This window comes from Schistocerca gregaria, chromosome 5, assembly GCF_023897955.1.
Source record: "Schistocerca gregaria isolate iqSchGreg1 chromosome 5, iqSchGreg1.2, whole genome shotgun sequence".
Lineage (NCBI taxonomy): Eukaryota > Metazoa > Arthropoda > Insecta > Orthoptera > Acrididae > Schistocerca > Schistocerca gregaria.
This window is the reverse complement of record NC_064924.1, coordinates 427,217,540-427,245,324: the sequence shown is the minus strand read 5'-3', so window position 1 is coordinate 427,245,324 and position 27,785 is coordinate 427,217,540. Positions and strand designations below refer to the sequence as shown.

The window sequence follows — 27,785 nt, the reverse complement described above, 5'->3', positions numbered from 1 at the left end:
TTCAGTGTATTGTGACAAGGCCTATATCCAAATTCCAGTGGCCATCTGTAACATTCCCCAAAAGGCCATTGTTACCCTTCTCAGGTTTTTTCAGTTTCATTTTATGTTGTACTGTTTAAGCATTTTATCCCAGAGTTGGCAGCACTTAACAGATGAAGTTTTGAGAGGTGTAAGATTTTGTTCCACATGTATATGTTTTTTTTCTCATCATGAAAAAGAGCAAAGAGTTCACTTACAGCTGATATTTCGATGTTTTCAGGAGTAAGGTGTCCTCCAGACTGCAAACAAGTCCACATTAGGGAAACTGACTGTTAATTTTTTAGGATACCAAACGTCAGCAGAGAGTATCAAACTTCTGCCCTTCTGTGTGCAGGCAATTCACAATATGACAAACTTTAAGATGTGTTTGGGTATGGTAAACTTTTATTGACAATACATACTGAAAGTAGCATAAACAGAGGCCCCTCTCAATGCCATTCTAACAAGAAACACCACCACTGTCAAACACACATATCATGGACAGAAATAAAGAAGGAAGCCTTTAACAAATGGAGACACATTGTCATTGGCTACCATACTCGCTTACCCATATCTTAGCACACAATTAGCCTTGACACTAGGTTCTAGCCAAACAGCCATTGGCACAGTACAGCAACAGCAGATATCAGGAACTTGGTAGCCATTAACATTGTTTTCTTCTTGCTAACTTTCACTGGTACAGGCCCGTTAGTCAGCAATACACTGAGAGTTACTCACAATGTCTGAAGCTGTAAAATACTTCCACTGTGGCTTGAGGCAAGAACTTTCACCAGCTTCACCAATCATCACTCTCTAATCACTGCATTCTAGAAAATTAATCAGCAAAACCCACCTTGCCCTGTAAGACACCTAGACTCTGTAGAACAATTTACTATGGTCATTTGTCATATAAGCAGTTTCTAAGACATTGGCCTATTGTATCTCATGGGCCTGCAGTGAAATAACTGGAGTGCCATGGCCTGACCTGATGAATGCTTAAAGCACAGATCCACAGTGGTAGCTCCAGTTACAAACTAAAAACTATCTTTATTCCAGCATTGCAGATCACAAGGTGTGACACTGCCTAAGGTCAACAATGCCAATCTACTCCCATGCCACAACACTAAAATGTATTTCGAACTGTTCAAGGTCTGTCCTACCCTGGCAATTGTGCTGCTGCAGATGCTGTGACTCAATGTATTACATAGCTGGAGACTGATGAATAGTGCCACCAGTTGAAAAGAGCTTGTTTACATTGTCAACAAAGTCGGTTGACACACTGTCACATCTGTTAGAGATATAGTTACTCTCACAACAAGATGTACACACACTTCTCTTCTCCAATGGACACAAATACTTGTTAAGAATAAAATACCACTCTAACCATTGGTGAGAGGCTATGCCAGTCACTGATATTTTGGCAGAAATGGTGGTTAAAGAATTCATCCACATGTGGATCACCAGATTTGGAGTTCCAATCACAGTGGTCATGAATCGAGTTCCAGTCACAGCGACCATGAATCACACTTGATGGTTTGACTGCTTGCTTTTTACCAAGCTCACTAAACTATGTAGAATCTACCTCCTCAAAACCACGAATTATCACACTGCAAGCAACATAATTATAAACCAACTGCACAAAATACTCAAAGCAGAGCTCATGTGACACATTGCCTGACCTATTACTGTATTTAAGAATGGCTGTAAAAACCGATATTGGCTTGGTCCCGAGTCAGTTAGGCTACAGACAACAAACATACATTCTGGCAAATCTCATAGAGAGCAAAGAAGAGACAACACCATAAGCCCACTTATTGCAAGAGCTCGCACAAACACTTCAGCACACAATGCAGCAACTCCTTCATGCAGCACCAGTGTCTTGTGGCATCAAGCAAGTATTTTATCACTAGAACCTCCAGACCTGTTTGCACATTTGGTTGCATGTTGATGCAGGCAAGTTGCAAGCTGTAGCTGTTTCTCCCTTATGTTGGGCCATATCAGGTATTACAACGTGGCTTGCATACCTGCGGAATACTTCAATACGGCTAAGTCACAAAAATCTCCATAGGGAGAGTGAAGCTAGTATACGTCACTGTCGAAAAGCCTTCAGAGAGGTCACGTATAGCTCTCCAAGGTAAACCCCAATGGGCAAGCAACTCTCAGAGGACTACACCTCCACAGATTCAGTGAATAAGCTGTTACATCAGCAACACCTGCGAGATGCAACACACTGACACCCGAACCTCCATCTCCAAAAGGTTTTATTTCTCAGGCAGACTGAAAAATTGAACTTGCCAACCCACTCTTTTGCCCAGCACAGACATACTCATATTTCTGACAGAAACACACAGCTGTTTTCTTCTCATCACCTGCAGTAGGTCTCCCCTGACATGTGGTTCTGGGTGACTTTCCCAAAATCTACCCCTTTCCTTAGACATCTCCAGTCCTTTTTCTTCACCCTTCTTTGTTCCTCTTCATCCCATCTGCGTGAAGAAGGAGCCACTGTCTCAGAAAGCTTGCCTAATTATAAATCTCTTTTAGGAGTGTGTTCTGCTGCCACTTGGTGAGTAGATTTTTTAGTTATCCTATTAAATTATTTAGAAAGACACAAAAGAACCTCTGCCAGTGTCACCTCTTCCAGGACCATCATTGCCACCCCAGCAGCCACCTCCCATAATGAAGAAACATAAGAACTTTTGGAACTCTGTTCACTTGAGCAGGGCAGCAAGTATGACCCAAATTCCCATCCATTCTCTGCATCCCTGGATTCTGCAAGCAGACACTTCAGTCAGTGATAACCAAAAGGCCCAGTTGTGGCCCTGCATTTTCAGAGCCCAGTAGCACAGCTGGTAAGACCACTTGACATAGAAATAGCCCAGCTGTGCTTTGCTCTTGGCAGTATCACATAGCTGGTCACTCACCATTCCACATTCAAAAGAGAGGGAGCTATTGTGACGACATATCATTCATCATGCGTTGAAAGATGAGAAGTGAAAGTGAGTGATAGGAAGTTTGTTTTTTAGTGCAGAACTGCAGCATAGTTTGTGACTGTGACAACATATCCTTTCTTCATATCTCTCATGTAGTATCCTTTCAATACAGTTTTTTGTGCTGTTACTGTTTATGTGTCTTTTGTAGTGGGTTAAAGCAAACAACTACAATTTCTCAAATACCAGAAGATATTACACATTGACATGGCATAGAACTGAATGGTAATTGAAGATGGTAAGTAATGAATTTCCAAGAGACATGATATCTTGTTGATAAAACTGTAAACACATGCTGAATTTGATTGAAATAATCACTGATGTGGCTACTAAAAATATTCATTTGTGACCATCAGAACTAGTAAATTATAACCTGACTTCATATTTAACAAAAACTGGATAAGGGAAATTAGGAATATCAGCTTGGAAATCTTAAAGGAATTTCTTTGATGAAACAAAGTTGCCACCCTGTGCCATAAGATGCCAGACTGAGGAATATCAGAACAATCATAAGGATATGTAATTCACAAATCCCAATTCTGCAATGTTTGTAGTTTTGGGAGTTATGGGAATGTAAATAAATGTGAAAGATGGAGGAGATTCAAACCAGAGTTACTAGTTTTTCCAAGTATTGTTTAGTCAGCTTGAGTGTGTCTCAGAAATGTTCAAGAAATTCCAGTGGGGCACTCTGCTAGAAAGGCTTTGTATGCCATAGACTGTTCTGTTGGTTCAACATAGGCACACTGGATTTACAAGCTGTGATGTGAGCAACTGCTCAGTTTTTTGTGTATTTACTTCTCTTCTAACAAATTTAGCCCACAAATTTTGAGTACAACATGCAAATTTGCATGTAGTTTCCCATGTCTGTAACATCATTCTTATGTTCTGCCAAATACATCCCAAAGACCATTTTGTTTGTTTTGCAGCTTTGTTCATTCCCTGAAACTCATACCAAAGATTTAGCTTTCCTGGTCAGTGTAGTATTTTTGTAATAGTTGTACTTTATCTTATATACCTTGCATTAAAGAATTTTTCATGCTTACTCTCTACTTTGTCTGAGATGAAGTTTGCAACAGAACTAACCTAATTTTTGTAATCCATTCTATGTAGTAACAGTCTCAATCACCACAAAGCTGAAAATCTAATTGTATGTGGGATGGTGTTTAGTTATTGATGCACATATCACCATATTTTAGATGACAATAACATTCATATTTTATTCCATGTGAAGTCCAATTATTAATTGCAGTGACCAGTTTTTAAATGACAAACAATCACTGATGCAATTATTCAGGCCAGCACACACAATTCACAATAGGAAATAACTTGTCCTGTTGTGGCACAAGATTAACAGTTCATATTTCTTACATTATTGTAAGGTCTCCCTTAATGCTCAGTCCCTGTCAAAGACAGTTACAGTCCAATAATTCATTTAAGTCAGTCCATAAGACAAATCATTGGCTTCAACAATAACTCAACCTGATGACAATGATAATTCATAATACTTGTTGATCACAAGGCAATTCAGACACAATGTTTGTTTATTAGAGGTACAGCAGTCACATGAAAGTCTTTAGTTACGCAGTAACTGGAGCACTTGTTCTTACATGCATAACAAATACTATAAAAGTATTAGTCAAACAATGAAAGCATGTCTGGCTCTCAGTCCATGGACTGGCTGTTCCATGACAGATGATCTTAGAAAGACTAGTGTAGGAACAAACTGTTACTCTGAAAAGTACATGATGCTTTAAAAATGGTTAAGTTGAATTCACTGTTTTTGGTGAACAACAAGAACTGATATTGAAAGTTTCCCTAATCAGAAATTTAGAAAAATACACAGATGTGTTATCCTTATGCCCATGTGAATGCCACTGTTTGTATGAATTAGCGCCGTAGTGCAAAACATAATAAATTATGTTAAATTATTAATTAGTGAGTTAATAAGTAATGCTGTGTGCTAGATGGTATGGGCAAAATTAAGATAACAAAAGTAAGCAGTCAAAATCTTGAACTGAACAGGGCTTGTGATGAAATATGTGATGGAAGTTGGTAATAGCCAGAAACTCTGATGTAATTATTGTGTAAGATAATTAATTTTCAATAACTTAAAATACTATCCTGTAAAGGCAGAATGGTTAGCTTTCAATTGGTACAAGTCATCCCTCTCAAATTTACTTATTAATGCACGAGGTCTTACAGATGTCAACCTATAGGTCTAACTTCAGTTAACTGTAACTTTTAATTAACAATTAACTGTAACTTTTAATTGACAGTGATCTAATGAAAACTGGTTACAAAAATGTAACCAGAACATTTGAAAAGAGAAGCTGAGTAATAAATTTATGTAAAATTAAGTCTAAATAGAATTTTGAGATTTTTAAATGAGCTCTATATGTTACAAGGTAAACATACTGAAACTATAAAACTTTGCAAAAAATTGATTATTTTTGGGAGTACAAAAAGACAACAGATAGAAAAGGATCCATCTGATTTGTCATAAGTTCAAGTATGCTATTTACTTGAAACTTCCATATAATATTAAGTTGCTAAACTTATCTGTCAAGTGCCAGAGAGTCTCTATATTTTCCTCCCCAGAGTGGAAAGTTTGCTGCTGTCCATTAAAGAAGTTTCTAATTATTTTCTTGTCATACTTCCTTTGAAGTTAAAATATTTTTCTGAATTTCTTAATTTACTTACAGATAATATGACAGTGGCTATTTGCCAAAATAGCCCTACAGTAATGAATAAAACTATCTGACTTAGCAACATTCTTGGAATTGTAATTACATAAATTCCTTAAAAGACATATACAATGCAGCAGGTCCAAAAGACTACAAATTGTTGACTGCAAATTTTTCATTCAGCTATAGCATTCCGTGTTGCTGTAATAGTCTTGTGGTCACTAAATCTTGTCTCTTACATTCATTGGATTCAAAAATTCAGATGTGTTTCTTACAATCTGTTTCTCTCATAGGTGAGCTTCTTCACAAATGACTCAAGATACTTTTTGAAGAATATGTATAGCAGAATGTTAAAAAGAATTTGTCCTCTTTTTCCTGTTCTGAACTAATTTTCAGTGTGGAATGAGGTGCATTTCCTTTTGTACCCTTTTGTATTTAAGTTTAATTTTGTTTGCTGTACTTTATTACAGAGAATGAGGAAACTCCTGACAGTGCAACAGTAGCTAGTAACATGGAACTACAAACTCCATCGACAACATTAGAACCAGATTTTTGGGACTTGCGAAGGAAACGCCGTTCATCTAATTGGGGTCGAAGCAAATTGATGGTCCCTCGTCTGACAATTTATGTGGATGCAATCCAGGCATTTGAGGTACTAATTTTGTGAACAGTTTTCTTTGTCCTTTGCTGCTTTATAAAAAACGTCAAGTGCTAACGTCTGTTTGTGACACAGCAGGAGAGTAGCGAGTTATGTATTCAGCTTTTTCTGTGTGCTTTTGCGGTTACATTCTTAAATTCCTTGCATGTTTGTAGATTTAAGAAGTGCAGTCTCACATTTTATTTATGGTGTAGTGTAGGTTTATGCTGTTTGTAGTTCAGTGGTCATTTGATTTAAATAACAGGGATCATTGGAAAAGCCTCAGTCAGCTGCTGGCCTTCACTTGTTAAACACCAGAGAGTAGCGAGTTCCATATTTAGCTTTTTATGTGCACTTTTATAGTTCAATTCTTAAATTATCAGAAGCAGAAGGAGGTATAGAGTGCGTGCAGGCTGTGTGCGGACATAAGAGCAGCTGACCACAGTTTGTGAACTGCTAAAGACAGCATTGACAATGGCCAGCCATCCACAGGCTGCTGCCTTTGGGTGTAGCGGCGGCAGTCTCTAATGCAACGGATACACAACCTCTGCAGCTGAGGTGCCCCCTAGGGAAATGCTCAGGGCTTTGAAAGAAATCCAATATGTATGATTGGTATGTCTGCTCAGAGGCTTTATCTGAGATGTTGAGGGGACCCTGCTGGTGGCTATCAAGGATGCAGAGTGCAGTCATTTGCAAATTTTGGCTCATGTTGTCACCAAAGACCACTGTCACATTTTGAGGTCATACTCAGTTTATATGGATGTCTGACATAAGTGGTGAAGACCGCTGGTCTCACTCACTGGATGCAAGTAGAACCCATGATTTATCATATCATGTGGAGGGTCTCAACCTGAGGCTTAATAGATTCTGTGATGGTCTTGGTTGCAGGTTTCTGACATGCATTAGGGGGTGGAGAATTGTAGGACTCCTCTTGGTAGGTCAAAGGTGCTCCACACATAGAAACTGCCTCTTTGTTAGTAGTGGAATGCACTTGGGGACTGAACATTGACTCTGGCTGTGAAATTATCTGGACAAGAGTAACAGTCCTAGGTGAACTCAAGTTAACCTGCAGATGTTTCTACCAGCCACCTGATTCCACAGTAACTGTTGTAGAATTGTTCAAAGAAAGTTTGCACTCAGTAACACAGAAGTACCCCTATCATGCAATGTTAGTTGGAGGCAACTTTAATCTACTGAGTATAGACTGATACATACAGAGAATCTTATAGAGTAGTTCTGAGCATGTTTTCCAAAAACTGCCTTCAGCAGAAAGGTTGGCAACGCACACATAATGGAAATGTTTTAGATGTTGTAGCTATAAACGGGCTTGACCTTATTTTAAGTGTCAGTATAGCAGCAAGGATTAGTTATCATTGTGTTATCATAATGACATAGGTTACTAAAAAAGTTAATGAAACCATCAAAGAAGGTTATGGGAGTATTTATACTGGAAGGAGCAATAAGTATTTGTTAGCATCATTCTTAGGCTATGAATGGACGTGTTGTAGTTCCAATTTAATGGGCATACAGGAATTATGGACAAAGTTAAAACTGATTATAAATAGCATTAAGGAGAAGTAAGTGCTGAGTAGCTGGATTATATATGGAAAAGACCAGCAGTGGTTTAATAACAAAATCTGGAAAATTTTGGGAAAGCAGAGATTGTTGCACTCTTGATAGAAAATGGAAAGTGGAAATATCAACAAGCAAAAGTTAGTAGGTATGCATCAATAAAAATATCAATGCACAAAGCATACTACTTCCACCATCATAGTTTGGTGAAAGATCTTGCAGAAAATCCAAGAAAATTCTTGTCCTATGTAAAATCACTAAGTAGGTCAATGGCTTCTCTCAGTTGCTGTTGACTAGTTTGGTGTGGCAGCAGAAGGCAGCAAAAGGAAAGCTGAAGTTTTAAATTTCACATTGAAGACGTCGTTCATGAAGGAGGTTCATACAGACATACTGTCATTTGACTGTCATGCAGGTTCATGTATGAAGGACGTAAGAATAGTAGGCACCCATGGCATAGAGAAACAACTGAAAAAACTAAATCACCATGTCTGGATGGAAATCCAATTTAGTTTTACAGGGTACTCTGCAGCAAGTAAGTGTACTTGGCTTACATTTATCACAAATTCCTCACCCAGCTTGAACTCCCAAATGATTAAAAAAAAGTGCAGTTGACTCCTGTGTACAGGAGGGTAAAAGAATGGACCCAAAAAATGACAGATCAATATCCTTAACATTTGTTTGCTGCAGAATTCTTGGGCTTATTTGATGTTTGAATGTAATAAATTTCCTTGAGATGGAAAAGCTTTTTCCCCAATGTCAGCACAGATTTAGAAAGCATCACTTGTGAGAAACTTATCTTGTACTTTTCGTATATGATATCCTGCAAACCATGGGTGAAGGGCAATAGGTAGATTCCATGTTTCTAGATATCCAGAAAGCATCTGCTACAGAGCCCTACAGCATACTGTTAATGAATCTCCAAGTATATGGAGCAGATTCTCAGATACATGCATGGCTTGAAGACTTATTGAGTAATAGATCCTGCTATGTTAACCTCCACGATGAGTGTTTCTCAGAGACACGGTTATTGTCAAGAGTGCCTCAGGAAGGTGGAATAGGACTAGTCTTATTCTGTATATACATAAATGTATTGACACAAAGAAAGAGCAGTAATCTGTGACTCTTTGCTCAGCACATGGTAGTATACAGGAATGTACCATTGTTGAGTGACTGTAGAAGGACACAGCATAACTTTGTTTAGACAGAATTTGTATTTGGTCTAATAAATGGCAGCTTGCTCTAAATTTAGAAAAAATGTAAAATGATGTAGGAAAACCAGTTCTTTAAAGTTCGAATGCTATATTAGTGGTGTGCTGCTTGATGCAGTCATGTTGATCAAAGATCTAGGCATGATGTTGTAAGGTGATGTGAAGTGGAATGATCTCATAAGGATAGTAATAGGAAAGGTCAGTGGTTGATGTCCATTTATTTTGAGAATTTTGTGAAAGTGTGCCACATCTGCAAGGGACTCCATGTGTAGAATGCTTGTTCTACCTATTCTTGAGTACTGCTGAAGTGTTTGGGATAACAATCAGATCTCATCAATGGAAGGCATCAAAGTAATTCACAGGTGTGCTTCTAGATTTGTTAATCAACAAGCAAGTATTACAGAGGAACTCAGTTTGGAACCCCTGGAGGAAAAACAACAATCTTTTCATGAAACACTATTGAAAACATATAGAGAATAGGCATTTGCAGCTGACTGAAGATCAGTTCTGTTGCCACCAATATAAATTTCGTGTAAGGACTGCATAGTCAATATAAGGGAAATTAGGGCTTGTGTAGAGACGTATAGACAGTCATTTGTCTCTCACTCTTATTGTGAGTGGAACAGGAAAGGGAATGATTAGTAGTGGTACATGCTGCCCTTTGCCATGTACCACATGGTGGCTTTCAGAGTGTGTATGTAGATGTTGATATATACATTGTAATTTTTAACACTAAACTCCGAAATCAAACTCTTGCCTTATATTATTTACATATGGATTCTGAAGGCAACAGGTATTTGTTGAACAAGTTTAAGTGTAAATGAAATTTTCACTCTGCAGCGAAGTGTTTGCTGATTTGAAACTTTCTGATCGATTAAAACTGTGTTCCGGATCGAGACTCGAACTCGAGACCTTTGCCTTTCACAGGCATGTGATCTCCTGACTGAGCTACCCAAGTGTGGCGCATGATCTGTTTCACAGCTTTTCTTGCTACAGTACCTCATCTTTTACCTTCTAAACTTTACAAAGCTCTCCTGCGAATCTTGCAAGATGCACTCCTGGAAAAAGGATATTGCAGAGAAATGGCTTAGCTACAACCTAGGAATGTTCGCAGAATGAGATGAGTGTGCACTGCTATGAAACTTCTCAGCAGGTCAGAACTGTGTGTTGGACTGGGACTCAAACTCTGGACTGTTGACTTTCGTAGGCAAGTGCTTTACCAACTGTGGCTAAGCTGTTTTCTCCACAATATCCTTTCTTCCAGGAGTGCTAGTCTTGCATGGCTCACAGGAGAGCTTCTGTGAAGTGTGGAAGGTAGGAGATGAGGTACTGGTAGAAATTAAGGTGTGAGGATGGGTTGTGAATGGTGTTGGATAGCTCAGTCAATAGAGCACTTGCCCACAGAAGGCAAAGATCCCGAACTAGAATCTCGATCCAGCACACAGTTTTAATCTGCCAGGAAGTATCAAGTGAAGTGTAGGTTAACTGTACTGTATGTAATTTCTTCAGAAATTCATATTCTGTCATTGGATCACAAATTTCATTTTTGAAGTTAGACTAGGAAGAACCAACTTCTTCAATAATTGTTATGCATTTAAAGTTTTTTAACACATTAAAAATTCAATGTTATAGGAGTTTGGTGCTGTTGTGCTTAGTGACCTGACATTGGAAACACGACCATGCTACACCCCAAGTTTATCTCCAGGTGGGCATTCAAACATATATCTTATTTTGCTTTCTCAAAAGTCATTTCTGTGAAGAACATGTTTGAATGATGTGTTCCCTTATTCACAAGAAGAAATAAGAGAGAAAGTTAGAATTTTCATGAAATTTATTATTATTGCAGAAGTTTAGTAGCTTTTTAACTTAACTTTGTTTTCTTCATTAAATGCGTCATGAAATCTCTGTTATCGGCTTAGTAAATTCAGGGTATGTTGCGTTTCCTACTTATATGATGATTTCCAGGTGTTTGTTTATAATATGTGCATGATGTTTTAAATAAATTGCTGCAGACATATTTTACTTTCACACAATGCTTTGAGTTATCATATTATTTACAACCTTCTGACACAGCGTAATTACAACTTCAGTTCATTCCAGTTCATTCCAACATATCTGATACTTCATGCATGACTTGACACTCTCTGTACTCTGCTCCCACCAACTGCAGAGAGCATGAAAGAACAAAGATAATATGTACAGGAAAGATAATATGACACTGACAAAGTAATTATTTTAGAACAGTCTTTCCTTCCATTAATTTTAAAGTTTAATTAATAGTATTAATGAGAATAACCCCAAGTGTAATTGGACAGTAGAAAAATTTCCAAATGAATGAATTACATGATAAATAATCAAGTTTTTTGTTTGTTTTGAAAAGTCACAAAATTAGTATTATTTATGTTCAGTTTCTGTTCAAAAGCATATTCCTTACATAAACACCCATAAACATTCTATTTCTGCCTTTTAAACTACACTCCTGGAAATTGAAATGAGAACACCGTGAATTCATTGTCCCAGGAAGGGGAAACTTTATTGACACATTCCTGGGGTCAGATACATCACATGATCACACTGACAGAACCACAGGCACATAGACACAGGCAACAGAGCATGCACAATGTCGGCACTAGTACAGTTTATATCCACCTTTCGCAGCAATGCAGGCTGCTATTCTCCCATGGAGACGATCGTAGAGATGCTGGATGTAGTCCTGTGGAACGGCTTGCCATGCCATTTCCACCTGGCGCCTCAGTTGGACCAACATTCGTGCTGGACGTGCAGACCGCGTGAGACGACGCTTCATCCAGTCCCAAACATGCTCAATGGGGGACAGATCTGGAGATCTTGCTGGCCAGGGTAGTTGACTTACACCTTCTAGAGCACGTTGGGTGGCACGGGATACATGTGGACGTGCATTGTCCTGTTGGAACAGCAAGTTCTTTTGCTGGTCTAGGAATGGTAGAACGATGGGTTCGATGATGGTCTGGATGTACCGTGCACTATTCAGTGTCCCCTCGACGATCACCAGAGGTGTACGGCCAGTGTAGGAGATCGCTCTCCACACCATGATGCCAGGTGTTGGCCCTGTGTGCCTCGGTCGTATGCAGTCCTGATTGTGGCGCTCTCCTGCACGGCGCCAAACACGCATACGACCATCATTGGCACCAAGGCAGAAGTGAGTCTCATCGCTGAAGACGACACGTCTCCATTCGTCCCTCCATTCATGCCTGTCGTGACACCACTGGAGGCGGGCTGCACATTGTTGGGGCGTGAGCGGAAGACGGCCTAATGGTGTGCGGGACCGTAGCCCAGCTTCATGGAGACAGTTGCGAATGGTCCTCGCCGATACCCCAGGAGCAACAGTGTCTCTAATTTGCTGGGTAGTGGCGGTGCGGTCCCCTACGGCACTGCGTAGGATCCTACGGTCTGGGTGTGTATCCGTGCATCGCTGCGGTCCGGTCCCAGGTCGATGGGCACGTGCACCTTCCGCCGACCACTGGCGACAACATCGATGTACTGTGGAGACCTCACGCCCCACGTGTTTATCAATTTGGCGGTACGTCCACCCGGCCTCCCGCTTGCGCACTATACGCCCTCGCTCAAAGTCCGTCAACTGCACATACGGTTCACGTCCATGCTGTCGCGGCATGCTACCAGTATTAAAGACTGCGATGGAGCTCCGTATGCCATGGCAAACTGGCTGACACTGACGGCGGCGGTGCACAAATGCTGCGCAGCTAGCGCCATTCGACGGCCAACACCGCAGTTCCTGGTGTGTCCGCTGTGCCGTGCGTGTGATCATTGCTTGTACAGCCCTCTCACAGTGTCCGGAGCAAGTATGGTGGGTCTGACACACCGGTGGCAATGTGACTTTTTTCCATTTCCAGGAGTGTATGAACCACTTCTCCAAATTGATATTGCAGATTGATGCTTTCTGCATCACATAGTGAATTTATAGGTCACATCATGTTGTTTAGTAAATGGTGACAGTTTAACATTCTTGATTTCATTGTAGACTTTATTCAAGTCACAATTACACCATATCAAAATGTGTTCATATGGTAATTTAAAAATGAACTTCTTGAAGTTGCATTTGTATGGTCTATGTGGCTATACTTGTAATTATTGAGTCATACATGAAATTCAATATCACATACTCTAGCATTATGCCCCTTTAATTTTGTGAACAGTTCCCAATACAGAAGTGGTGTTCCAAGTTCCTGAATGGAACCAATGGAATTTTGGTAAATCTAACTGAGAGAGCTATACTGCTTAGCTGGAGTTTAACATTCGATGGATTCCTCCAAAAGCAGAAAATTATTGTCAATTTGTGGGCCTGCTATTATCCATTGCCAGAAAGCATGTCCCCAGGGGCTATTGGAAAACATACACTCCTGGATAGAGCCAGGAATGCACTGACCTCTATAATGAATACCTGGAGAATGCTGACCCAGACGTCACTGATGAGCTTTTGCATTGTTTGCACTCAGCTCGCTGAGGAAAACGGCACACACTAATGAATTAAATGAGCTTCGAATTTTCCAGTACAAAGGCATGGCACTTACCATCAAAACTGGATGTGCCTTCAATGAAAACAGTACACAATATTGATGATATAAGTCCCAGTGAAGTTGCCAACAGCATTTTGAAACTTACACATAGAACGCCAGAGATAGACAAGAAGAAAACCAGAGAAATCAGAGCAGTGCTGAACAGCATCAAAGGAACAACACATGAAACTGACACCTCAAAGAATTTTGTGACATACGAGATCTCCATGACCATTAAGGACACAAAACATGGAAAGCTGCAGGCATTGACTGCATGTACCCAGAATTTTTGAAGCATTGTGGATGACAGAATTCTTCAACAACATATTACAGACTGGAAGGTTGCCAGCCCTTTTTAAGAGAACCAAAACCATAGCAGTCCTAAAACTGGGAAAGACAGGAAAGCACCTCGAAGACTACAGGCCCATAGCTTTCCTGGGTGCCTGCTATAAATATCTCAAGAGGTTCATTCTTAACAGAATAAAACCCACTATTGAGGAGAAGATACAAGCTGAACAGGCTGACGTTAGACTTAAAAGGAGCTGGAGTGACCAGGTACTAGCAGTAACCACACATACCAAAAGGAGCTTTAAAGAACAGAAAAAATGCACAGCTGTATTTATTGATCTGTCACCTGTGTATGATACAGTATGGAGACAAGGAATGCTGCTGAAATTCCTATGCATTGTAGAAAGCTGGCACACTAGTTAACAACGTGTTGGAAAATAGACATATCGAAATACACCTTAATGGCAAGGAAAGCCGCAACTACCGACTCAAAGACGGCCTTCCCCAGGGATCAGTTCTTTCACCTCTGCTCTTCAGTATATACATATCTGACTACCAAACACCCACTCTAAAAAGTTCATTTACGCTGACAACATATGTTTAATTAGCCAATCTGTTGATTTTAAGACATCAGAAACTACTCTTGAAAACGACCTGAAAAAGATGGATGAATATTTCCAAGTATGGCGACTTCAACACAACACCTTGAATGCAGAGCCACCCTGTTTTCATCTAAACAACAAACATGCCCAATATGCACCCAGACCTCCCCCCATGAACCATGGACCATGCCGTTGGTGGGGAGGCTTGCGTGCCTCAACGATACAGATAGCCGTACCGTAGGTGCAATCACAATGGAAGGGTATCTGTTGAGAGGCCAGACAAACGTGTGGTTCCTGAAGAGGGGCAGCAGCCTTTTCAGTAGTTGCAAGGGAAACAGTCTGGATGATTGACTGATCTGGCCTTGCAACACTAACCAAAACGGCCTTATTGTTGTGGTACTGTGAACGGCTGAAAGCAAGGGGAAACTACAGCCGTAATTTTTCCCGAGGGCATGCAGCTTTACTGCATGATTAAATAATGATGGTGTCCTCTTGGGTAAAATATTCCAGAGGTAAAATAGTCCCCCATTTGGATCTCCGGGCGGGGACTACTCAAGAGGACGTCGTTATCAGAAGAAAGGAAACTGGCGTTCTACAGATCGGAGCGTGGAATGTCAGATCCCTTAATCGGGCAGATAGGTTAGAAAATTTAAAAAGGGAAATGGATAGGTTAAAGTTAGATATAGTGGGGATTAGTGAAGTTCGGTGGCAGGAGGAACAAGACTTCTGGTCAGGTGAATACAGGGTTATAAATACAAAATCAAATAGGGGAAATGCAGGAGTAGGTTTAATAATGAATAAAAAAAATAGGAGTGTGGGTAAGCTACTACGAACAGCATAGTGAACGTATTTAGTGGCCAAGATAAGACACAAACCCATGCCTACTAGAGTAGGACAAGTTTATATGCCAACTAGCTCTGCAGATGACGAAGAAATTAAAGAAATGTATGATGTGATAAAAGAAATTATTCAGGTAGTGAAGGAAGACGAAATTTTAATAGTCATGGGTGACTGGAATTCGACAGTAGGGAAATTGAGAGAAGGAAACATAGTAGGTGAAAATGGATTGGGGCTAAGAAATGAAAGAGGAAGCCGTCTGGTAGAATTTTGCACAGAGCATAAATTAATCATAGCTACCACTTGGCTAAAGAGTCATAAAAGAAGGTTGTATACATGGAAGAATCCTGGAGATACTAAAAGGTAACAGATAGATTATATAATGGTAAGACAGAGATTTAGGAACCAGGTTTTAAATTGTAAGACATTTCCAGGAGCAGTTGTGGACTCTGACCACAATCTATTGGTTATGAACTGTAGATTAAAACTGAAGAAATTGCAAAAAGGTGGAGATTTAAGGAGATTGGACATGGATAAATTGACTAAACCAGAGGTTGTACAGAGTTTCAGGGATAGCATAAGGGAACAATTGACAGGAATGGGGGAAAGAAATACAGTAGAAGACGAATGGGTAGCTCTGAGGAATGAAGTAGTGAAGGCAGCAGAGGATCAAGTAGGTAAAAAGACAAGGACTAGTAGAAATCCTTGGGTAACAGAAGATATATTGAATTTAATTGATGAAAGGAGAAAATATAAAAATGCAATAAATGAAGTAGGCAAAAAGGAATACAAACGTCTCAGAAATGAGATCAACAGGAAGTGCAAAATGCCTAAGCAGGCATGGCTAGAGGACAAATGTAAGGATGTAGAGGTTTATCTTACTAGGGGTAAGATGGATACAGCCTACAGGAAAATTAAAGAGAACCTCGGACATAAGAGAACCACTTGTATGAACATCAAGAGCTCAGATGGAAACCCAGTTCTAAGCAAAGAAGGGAAAGCAGAAAGGTGGAAGGAGTATATAGAGGGTCTATACAAGGGCGATGTACTTGAGGACAATATTATAGAAACGGAAGAGGATGTAGATGAAGATGAAATGGGGGATACGATACTGCGTGAAGAGTTTGGCTGAGCACTGAAAGACCTGAGTCGAAACAAGGCCCCGGGAGTAGACAACATTCCATTAGAACTACTGGCGGCCTTGGGAGAGCCAGTCCTGACAAAACTCTACCATCTGATGAGCAAGACATATGAGACAGGCAAAATACCCTCAGACTTCAAGAATAATATAATAATTCCAATCCCAAAGAAAGCAGGTGTTGACAGATGTGAAAATCACCCAACTATCAGTTTAATAAGTCACAGCTGCAAAATACTAACGCGAATTGTTTACAGACCAATGGAAAAACTGGTAGAAGCCAACCTCGGGGATGAGCAGTTTGGATTCCGTAGAAATGTTGAAACACGTGAGGCAATACTGACATTACAACTTATCTTAGAAGAAAGATTAAGGAAGGGCAAACCTACGTTTCTGGCATTTGTAGACTTAGAGAAAGCTTTTGACAATGTTGACTGGAATACTGTCATTCAAATTCTAAAGGTGGCAGGGGTAAAATACCGGGAGAGAAAGGCTATTTGCAATTTGTTCAGAAACCAGATGGCAGTTATAAGAGTCGAGGGACATGAAAGGGAAGCAGTGGTTGGGAAGGGAGTGAGACAGAGTTGTAGCCTCTTCTCGATGTTATTCAATCTGTATATTGAGCAAGCAGTGAAGGAAACAAAAGAAAAATTTGGAGTATAGTGTCTTCAAGGGAGGATATAAGATGAACATCAACAAAAGCAAAATGAGGATAATGGAATGTAGTCGAATTAAGTCAGGTGTTGCTGAGGGAATTAGATTAGGAAATGAGACACTTAAAGTAGTAAAGGAGTTTTGCTATTTGGGGAGCAAAATAACTGATGATGGCCGAAGTAGAGAGGATATAAAATGTAGACTGGCAATGGCAAGGAAAGCGTTTCTGAAGAAGAGACATTTATTAACATCAAGTATAGATTTCAGTGTCAGGAAGTCGTTTCTCAAAGTATTTGTATGGAGTGTAGGCATATATGGAAGTGAAACGTGGACAATAAATAGTTTGGACAAGAAGAGAATAGAGGCTTTCGAAATGTGGTGCTACAGAAGAATGTTGAAGATTAGCTGGGTAGATCACGTAACTAATGAGGAGGTATTGGATAGGATTGGGGAGAAGAGAAGTTCGTGGCACATTTTGACTAGAAGAAGTGAACGGTTGGTAGGACATGTTCTGAGACATCGAGGGATCACCAATTTAGTATTGGAGGGCAGCGTGGAGTGTAAAAATCGTAGAGGGAGACCAAGAGATGAAGACACTAAGCAGATTCAGAAGGATGTAGGTTGCATTAGGTACTGGCAGATGAAGGAGCTTGCACAGGATAGATTAGCATGGAGAGCTGCATCAAACCAGTCTCAGGACTGAAGACCACAACAACAACAACATGCACCCAGAATCACTTTCAGAAACCAAATGTTCATAGAAAACCCTTAACCAAAATACCTGGGAGTAATGCTTGACCTTCAGAGTCCACCTGGAGAAGACAGCCTGCTAAATAAAAACTAGAAATAACATATTACAAAAACTGAAAGGAAATAGCTGGGGAACGAATGCAATAATCCTCAGGATGTCAGCCCTTGCTCTTGTCTATTTAGCAGCAGACTACTGCAGCTTCACGTGGTTAAATAGTGCCCATACAAGAGAAGTAGATACTCCACTCAGTAATATTATGAGGCTGATATCGGGAACCATCAAGCCAACACCAATACAGTGGCTCCCTGTTCTGTCCAACATCCATCCTCCACACTTACAAAGACAGCTAGCACTGAAAAAAGAGTGGCAAAAATGCCTAGACAACCGTCAACTTTCTATCCACTGAGACCAAGAATGGTCTTCCTCCAACCCAGACTCAAATAATCTAATCAAAGATTCGATCCAATGCCCTGTTGGATTTGAGCTATCAAGGAGATCCTGGACATCACTCAACTGGTTCTGAACAGGGCATGAAAATTGTCACTACTAGAGGCGTAAATGGGGCACGGTTGATAGACCTAACTGCGACTGTGGACACAACAAGCAAATACTGTAGCACATTGCCACTGAATGCCCTATAAGGAAATTCCAAGGTGCCTTCCAGGACCTTCATTTGCTTAAGGGAGAAGCTACTGCCTGGCTGAAAGGACTGTACATTGGTCTTTGAGCAATACAGTAACGCTCACTGCATGGTCATCTTATGGAATTATACATCACTTATTATTTTATTCTATGTAACTTGATATTATATACATTTGTCATTATCAGTATTTTATCTTATAATCATTATGTACTGTACATATATCTTTTATCTCAAAATGTACCAGATGTAATCGAATGCTGTATTACTGATGTAATTTGATGCTGTATTTAAAGTCTTTTTAAAAAAGAAGGTGGAGTTTACACAGTCTCACCTCACTAACATGTTGTGCGGATGCAATTGTGAGAGAATTCTGAAACAGTGGTCTATTATGCTTATTAAGTGAGGAGCTGAGAAAAAGTAATGTCACCATCTTATGAGAAATCATATCCTTGGTACAAAACAAATGTGTACCGACTTTACTTATGTTGTTCTAAAAACCATAGCATTTCTCATTTCACCAGCTATTGATGGCCCTTAAAAATTACGTTCGTTCATTGAAAACGTGTGTGGTTAGTAGAATAACATGGTAGAAATGAAGTTTTCCATAATTACCCTATGGAAAAATAGTCTCTTTGTGGTGTGCTTACATTTGCCAAAATCTCATTTTGATATCTCAAACTATTTATAAAATATGAGGAATGTTGTGAGTATTTCATTCTGGCTTTGTTGCTGGCATGGTGCAATCACAGAGTGTGCTGCATCAGATCAGTTTTCTTGAGATTGGTGACAGATAGAGACCACCAACCAAGTCTAAAGAAAACTTAAATATGTTAATTTCATACTCAGCACCTATTATGTAATATGCATGAGTCCTGAAATCGAAGCGACCCCTATTTTTCATTGTAAGCTTTTTTGAATTTTGTGTGGTGTCTTACTTCAAAGTTAGTATCACAATAACTGTGACCATTAATGAAATGATGGGCACATTATAATGAACCTGACATATAAAGCCACAAGTAAGCCAAAAATAGTTTTTTTGTAACAAATAGTTTCTACAAAATTGTTTGAGAAAGATTGGAGGACGTTCAGGTTGATTCTATCATTGTCTGTAGGCCGAAAGGTGGCTAAAGCTAGTCGGCCTCCCCTTCTGACAAAATAAGTGAACATAAACAGCTCTTTGGATGAAAACTGATCTCTGAGCATCGTCCACTATATCCTGTGGGACATATACCACAGGGGGATTATATAGACCAATAATTATTTTCCCTCACCTGTACTTAATTTCTACTAGTTCTATTATACTCTCTATACTGAAAGTACATACATCTCTTGCATTGTAGTTACTATCTCTCACAGAAAAGATTGCTGATGCACCACCTCACTTTAGTATTCCTCTTATAGATGACTGCTTCATCTGTATTATTGTGGACTGTTTCCACCCTGTAATCACTATTCATTCTGTTTTTAGATGGAGCTCCAAGATTTCTATCAGAGGCCTCCATAGCATTTTTCATGACTGACAAATCTTCAAACCGAGACTATGAAGCTTCTGTGGGATATAATGAGCATGCTGTTGAGCCTGCAGTGGATGTACGATCATTTTTTCCTGAAACTTGGTTATGGGAAATATTCCATGTGGGGTAAGTTGAAAGTTGGTTATGTGTTCTGTATTTCATTTTCACAATGTAGTATAATACGATATGACTCATTTTACAGGTTATTAAAACAATTAATTTTTAACTACAGATGTGTTTTGCAATAGTTTTTATACTTACTGTATTAATTCGAACCAAAATTACTTCCTTTCATCACTCAGACAAAATAAAGGGAATGTCTACATAACATCAACAATTGCAGAATATCCCAGAATCTGTCAACCAATTCAATAAAATGAAAAACACATTCAGTATGTAATGCAGTAATAGTTATAAAAAAATCTGAATGCACTGCTATTAATACTTTTTCTGAAAATAAACTACAATCAGAAACAAAATACTAACATTCTCACTGTCAATAAGCATCTTGTTATTGAATGTATTCTGAAGTGGACTAGGAATTTCATACATTTACATACTTCACAAAAACAAATGAACTCGTAAATTGATTTTGGGAAATAGCTAAAATGAATGGAAATTTGTACGGACCACATTAGCTCTACATACATATGTATGCACACAAATACAGTATATGACCACAAAATTTCTTCTGTAATTGTATAAAGCCACAATTAGACGACCAGCATGTGAAGCTGACTGCTGAACTATTTTACTGCTGCCAACACATATTGCACATAGGACCATGAAGATAAGGTGTGAGAAAAAAGGGCTCATACAGAGGTATATAGACAGTTGTTTCTCCCTCATTCTATCTGCGAGTGGGACAAAGAAGGAAATAACAAGTAGTGGTACTGGGTACCCTCCACCTCACATAATACCTATGCAAATGTAGAAGTTGTTGTTGTTGTGGTCTTCAGTCCTGAGACTGGTTTGATGCAGCTCTCCATGCTACTCTATCCTGTGCAAGCTTCCTCATCTCCCAGTACCTACTGCAACCTACATCCTTCTGAATCTGCTTAGTGTGTTCATCTCTTGGTCTCCCTCTACGATTTTTACCCTCCACCCTCCCCTCCAGTACTAAATTGGTGATTCCTTGATGCCTCAGAACATGTCATACCAACTGATCCCTTCTTCTGGGCAAGTTGTGCCACAAACTTCTCTTCTCCCCAATCCTATTCAATACTTCCTCATTAGTTGTGTGATCTACCCATCTAATCTTCAGCATTCTTCTGTAACACCCCATTTCAAAAGCTTCTATTCTCTTCTTGTCCAAACTATTTATCGGCCATGTTTCACTTCCATACATGGCTACACTCCATACAAATACTTTCAGAAAAGATTTCCGGACACTTAAATCTATACTCGATGTTAACAAACTTCTCTTCTTCAGAAACGCTTTCTTTGCCATTGCCAGTCTACATTTTATATCCTCTCTACTTTGACCATCATCAGTTATTTTGCTCCCCAAATAGCAAAACTCCTTTACTACTCATTTCCTAATCTAATTCCCTCAGCATCACCCAACTTAATTCGACTACATTCCATTATCCTCGTTTTGCTTTTGTTGATGTTCATCTTATATACTCATCTCAAGACACTGTCCATTCCATTCAACTGCTCTTCAAAGTCCCTTGCTGTCTCTGACAGAATTACAATGTCATTGGCGAACCTCAAAGTTTTTATTTCTTCTCCATGTATTTTAATACCTACTCCAAATTTTTCTTTTGTTTCCATTAATGCTGCTCAATATACAGATTGAATAACATCGGGGAGTGGCTACAAACCTGTCTCACTCCCTTCCCAACCACTGCTTCTCTTTCATGCCCCTCGACTCTTATAACTGCCATCTGGTTTCTGTACAAATTGTAAATAGCCTTTCGCTCTCTGTATTTTACCCCTGTCACCTTTACAATTTGAAAGAGAGTATTCCAGTCAACATTGTCAAAAGCTTTCTCAAAGTCTACAAATGCTAGAAACATAGGTTTGCCCTTCCTTAATCTTTCTTCTACGATAAGTCGTAAGGTCAGTATTGCCTCACGTGTTCCAGTATTTCTACGGAATCCAAACTGATCTTCCCCGACGTCGGCTTCTACTAGTTTTTCCATTCGTCTGTAAAGAATTCAAGTTAGTATTTTGCAGCTATGGCTTATTAAACTGATTGTTCAGTAATTTTCACATCTGTCAACACCTGCTTTCTTTGAGATTGGAATTATTATATTCGTCTTGAAGTCTGAGGGTATTTCGCCTGTTTCATACAACTTGCCCACCAGATGGTAGAGTTTTGTCAGGACTGGCTCTCCCAAGGCCGTCAGTAGTTCCAATGGAATGTTTTCCACTCCGGGGGCCTTGTTTCGACTCAAGTCTTTCAGTGCTCTGTCAAACTCTTCACGAAGTATCGTATCCCCCATTTCATCTTCATCTACATCCTCTTCCATTTCCATAATATTGTCCTCAAGTACATCGCCCTCTATATACCATTCCACCTTTCTGCTTTCCTTTCTTTGCTTAGAACTGGTTTTCCATCTGAGCTCTTGATGTTCATACAAGTGGTTCTCTTATGTCCAAAGTTCTCTTTAATTTTCCTGTAGGCAGTATCTATCTTACCCCCAGTGAGATAAACCTCTACATCCTTACATTTGTCCTCTAGCCATCCCTGCTTAGCCATTTTGCACTTCCTGTCGATCTCATTTCTGAGACGTTTGTATTCCTTTTTGCCTACTTCATTTATTGCATTTTTGTATTTTCTCCTTTCATCAATTAAATTCAATATATCTTCTGTTACCCAAGAATTTTTACTAGCCCTCGTCTTTTTACCTAATTGATCCTCTGCTGTCTTCACTACTTCATCCCTCAAAGCTACCCATTCTTCTTCTACTGTATTTGTTTCCCCCATTCCTGTCAATTTTTCCCTTACGCTCTCCCTGAAACTCTGTACAGCCCCAATCCATATTTACCTACTACATTTCCTTCTCTCCCTTTTCCTACTGCCGAGTTCCAGTCACCCATGACTATTAAATTTTCATCTCCCTTCACTACCTGAATAATTTCTTTTATTTCATCGTACATGTCTTCAATTTCTTCATCATCTGCAGAGCTAGTTGCCATATAACTTATACTAGTGTAGTAGGTGTGGGCTTTGTATCTATCTTGGCCACAATAATGTGTTCACTATGCTGTTTGTAGTAGCTTACCCACATTCCTATTTTCCTATTCTTTATTAAACCTACTCCTGCATTACCCCTATTTGATTTTGTGTTTATAACCCTGTAGTCACCTGACCAGAAGTCTTGTTCCTCCTGCCACCGAACTTCACTAATTCCCACTATATCAACGTTAACCTGTCCATTTCCCTTTTTAAATTTTCTAACCTACCTGCCCGGTTAAGGGATCTGACATTCCACGCTCCGATCCCTAGAATGCCAGTTTTCTTTCTCCTGATAACGGCATCCTCTTGAGTAGTCCCCGCCCGGAGATCCAAATGGGGGACTATTTTACCTCTGGAATATTTTACCCAAGAGGACACCATCATTATTTAATCATGCAGTAAAGCTGCATGCCCTCGGGAAAAATTACGGCTGTAGTTTCCCCTTGCTTTCAGCCATTCGCAGTACCAGCACAGCAAGGCCGTTTTGGTTATTGTTACAAGGCCAGATCAGTCAATCATCCAGACTGTTTCCCTTGCAACTACTGAAAAGGCTGCTGCCCCTCTTCAGGAACCACACGTTTGTCTGGCCTCTCAACAGATACCCTTCCATTGTGGTTGTACCTATGGTACGGTTATCTGTATCGCTGAGGCACGCAAGCCTCCCCACCATCGGCAAGGTCCATGGTTCATGGAGGGGGGGGAATGTAGATGCAGATGTAAATTAAATTGATCTTACACATAATCCTTAATACAGTCCACAAATACATAACTCACATGTATACCAGGCAGTCAGTTCACAAGGCCCTTGTGATTGACCAGTTCTGTTCTGTACCCTGCCTATAATGAAGGAAAATAAACTGATTGTACTTTGCTGTCTGCCCCGATAGCTGAGTGGTCAGCGTGATGGATTGCCCAGGTTTGATTCCCGGCTGGGTCAGAGATTTTCTCCGCTCAGGGACTGGGTGTTGGTTGTCCTCATCATCATTTCATCCCCATCTGGCACGCAGGTCACCCAGTGTGGCGTCGAATGTAATAAGACCTGCACCAAGACGGCCAGACCTGCTCCCGCAAGGGGCCTCCCGGCCAGTGGCTCCAAATGCTCATATCATTTCCATTGTACTTTGCTCAGAATTGCCTTATAATTAAAATCATAATGGGTAAGTTAGTCATTAACATCACCCGACTCAACTGATATCTCTACATACGATGTAGTATTTGCTTACACTCATCTTGTGTTTATAATCAAGTAATGGCTGTCCAGTTCAAAAATGGTTCAAATGGCTCTGAGTACTAAGGGACTTAACTTCTGAGGTCATCAGTCCCCTAGAACTTAGAACTACTTAAACCTAACTTACCTAAGGACATCACACACATCCATTCCCGAGGCAGGATTCGAACCTGCAACCATAGCGGTCGTGTGGTTCCAGACTGAAGCACCTCCTTGGCTGGGCCCTGTCCAGCTCATCTTTCCCATTGTCTCACAAGATGGATCTCAAGTACCTTCATTGAACTTTGTCAGTGTATTCATCCTATATAGGCACCATGTACTGTATAAAAAATCTACTCGTGTGTTCTAGCCATTCAGGTCATGTCAACAGATAGCTGTACATTATGAATTCTGTGATTGCCATTGCATCACTTGTTCTGCAACATAAAGGGAAATAATATATTAATTTCAGGACACAAAATTTAAATTGTTAGAAATCTAGAACAGCAGTAACAACCCAAACAGTTACTCTTGTAACTGTCTCCTGTTGCACAATTTTCCAAGAGTGTGATGAAAGGATGTCACCAAATGAAACATCTGTGGTTCAAATCTTAAATCAAAGCACAAACATTTCCATTATGCCACACTGATTTAACCATTTATTCTGTAGAAATCCTCTACATATTCCCACTCCATACAACTACTGAGTTTCTTGTAAACATCTTGACTGCAAGGATTTGAGCACTTTTATAAAAAAAAATTGAATGCACATCACCATGTGGATTTAGTTTTTGAGTAGTTAACTTAATGGCCTTAGCCAACACAGCCATCACAATCGCATTCCTTGCTATTTCCTGAATGACTTCCTACATCTCCTCTTTTCTTATCAATATTTTGAATCCTACTTCTAATAGTTTTTGAGTAGTTAACTTAATGGCCTTAGCCAACACAGCCATCACAACCACACTCCTAGCTCCACACAGATAGCTAACCCCATATAGATAGTACTGAAAACATGTGCTTCTGAATTTTTAATAGCTATGACAATACTTGTAAAATTTAAAATGACGAATGTGGAGCACATGTAACTGATAATTCATGTGTGAATAGTTCACCTAAGTCACTAACTGTTTTATTGCACTGCAAATGATATGACCTATTGCCCAGTTTTTCTCAATGAAAGCAAGTCTCTGCACACATGACTGTCTATTGCATGTGCCTCATGCTTTTCATTTCAAATTGTTCAAGTATTGTCATAGCCACAAAAAATTCACAAGCAAAAATTTTCTATACAGAGATAGGAACCTATATGGGGCTAGGAGAAATTACTCTGACATTTTAGTCCAGATTAATGATGTCACAGGGCTGCCACAGGCTACTAAAATGCCACTATTTGCAACTATTTTTTAGCAAAGGTGACTATTGTGGCTATTTTTAATGAGAAGTGCCAAAAATGCAGCTATTTTGGAGAACCAGTGGCTATTTTTTTCCAATAATGTTCATTATTTTTATTCAAGGATAATGTTTGCGTATAGTTTATTTCTGCCTAGACATGACTTTGCAAAGTTTTGTGCTACTTTGGGTGATGACATCATCTTGTAATGTCTTTGGCTGGTATAACTTACACACAGGGAGCTCTGGTATTAGAGATCACTGTTAATATGCCACATTTCGCCTGTTACATAAAGTGGCCACACGGCCACCATGCTTACCAAGTACCAATCACTGCATGGACTGTTTCCCCTATTCCTACCACCTTTTGCAATGGTTGAGGTTTGATGGAAAATATAAAACAGATCTTTGCTTATGTGGTTATGTACAGTACATATTGTATGTGTTATATGAAGGAAATTTGGAAGCAGGCAATGTGAGAAGTTCTGACATAAGCTCTGATACAAAAGAAAGACAAAAACAGGAAGTTTGATAAAATTGTAGAAAACTGAATGGAATGAACATGATACAGGATGGGTGAATTGGAACATGAACAACAAACAAAACCACTAGAATGATTTCTTATCTAAATAATTTTTAACAGTTGTTATTGTAGTAACGTACTTGAATGAAAATATATATTATTTGGTTTTGTATATGTAGAACTAATACTTAATTAAATTTGTATATTCACGTATTGCAGGAATGATGGTGTTCGGTCTATTAAGCGACAACTTCCTCATACCATCACTGAGTGGACCAGCAATGTTGTTTGTCTTTCTCATGACAAAGGAATTGGAGTTGCTCCAACAACAAATATAACTACCTTCCAACCATTTTTTCTTGATTATATCGTACCTTACTCTGCTAAACGTGGTGAGATAGTAGTTCTCAAAGTCGTTCTTTTCAACTTCCTTTCATACAGCATTCCAGTAAGTATACTCTGGGCTGTTTTATTTTGCCTACATTCTAAATCTTACACAATATATTTATGACAATATTATGAAAAGGGTAGTTGCTATTCACTATATGACAGAGATGCTGAGTCGGACACACACACACACACACACACACACACACACACACACACACACACACACACACACACACACACACAAATGACCACAGTCACTGCCAGCTGCAGCCAGACTAGTAGTCTGACTTCAGCTGCCAGATACTGTGGTTGTGTGTGTGTGTGTGTGTGTGTGTTTTACATAATACTGTTACAATCCATCCTGGATTTCCCATTGTGAGAGACTATATTTGTAGCTTGTTATGAATGTTATTGATTTTTTTAAATAATCCATATTTACTTTTCATTTTATAACTTCTTCTCTTCTTGGTCTGCAGTTTGCATAACATCATAATATGACATCTTCTTTATAATTTTGACAAAATTAGTAGGAAACTGTTTATTTTTTGTTGCTTATGTAAGTTTGTGACACGCTTGTTTTGGAATATGTGCCATTATCAGCTGGTCATCTAGACGGAGTGACGTCCACAAATAATTTTGGAACATAAGTTCTTTCATGTTCTATGTTGTTAACATATTCACATGTTTACTTTGTCTAGGTGAAGTGGGATCCATAAATTTTTGTGTACTATGTTGTTAACATAGGTCTCACATTTCCGTTCTATAGAAATTTTTTGTTATTTTCTGACAGTTGCAAAATGACAGATTGTTCCAATAATGTTTTATGTTTATGAAAAACATAAAGCATTATTAGAATGATTTGTTATTTGCTTTCAGATTTATGAAAAACATAAAACATCATGGGAACAATCTGTCATTTTACAGCTGTCAAAAAGCAGCCCAATATTTCTAAAGAAAGGAAATAGGTGACCTGTGTTAACAACTTAAATTTCAATACTTT

At 39.3% G+C, this 27,785-nt stretch overlaps 1 protein-coding gene across 1 annotated transcript in view; it reads left to right on the top strand.

Moving 5' to 3' along the window:
• The window catches only part of LOC126273186 (murinoglobulin-2-like), a 261,930-nt gene that overhangs the window by 128,446 nt on the left and 105,699 nt on the right, over positions 1-27,785 (top strand). The window contains exons 12-15 of the mRNA XM_049976703.1: positions 6,160-6,341; positions 10,739-10,811; positions 20,041-20,212; positions 26,615-26,843. Coding sequence (XP_049832660.1) covers positions 6,160-6,341; positions 10,739-10,811; positions 20,041-20,212; positions 26,615-26,843 — 656 coding nt within the window. The remainder of the gene's footprint in view (positions 1-6,159; positions 6,342-10,738; positions 10,812-20,040; positions 20,213-26,614; positions 26,844-27,785) is intronic.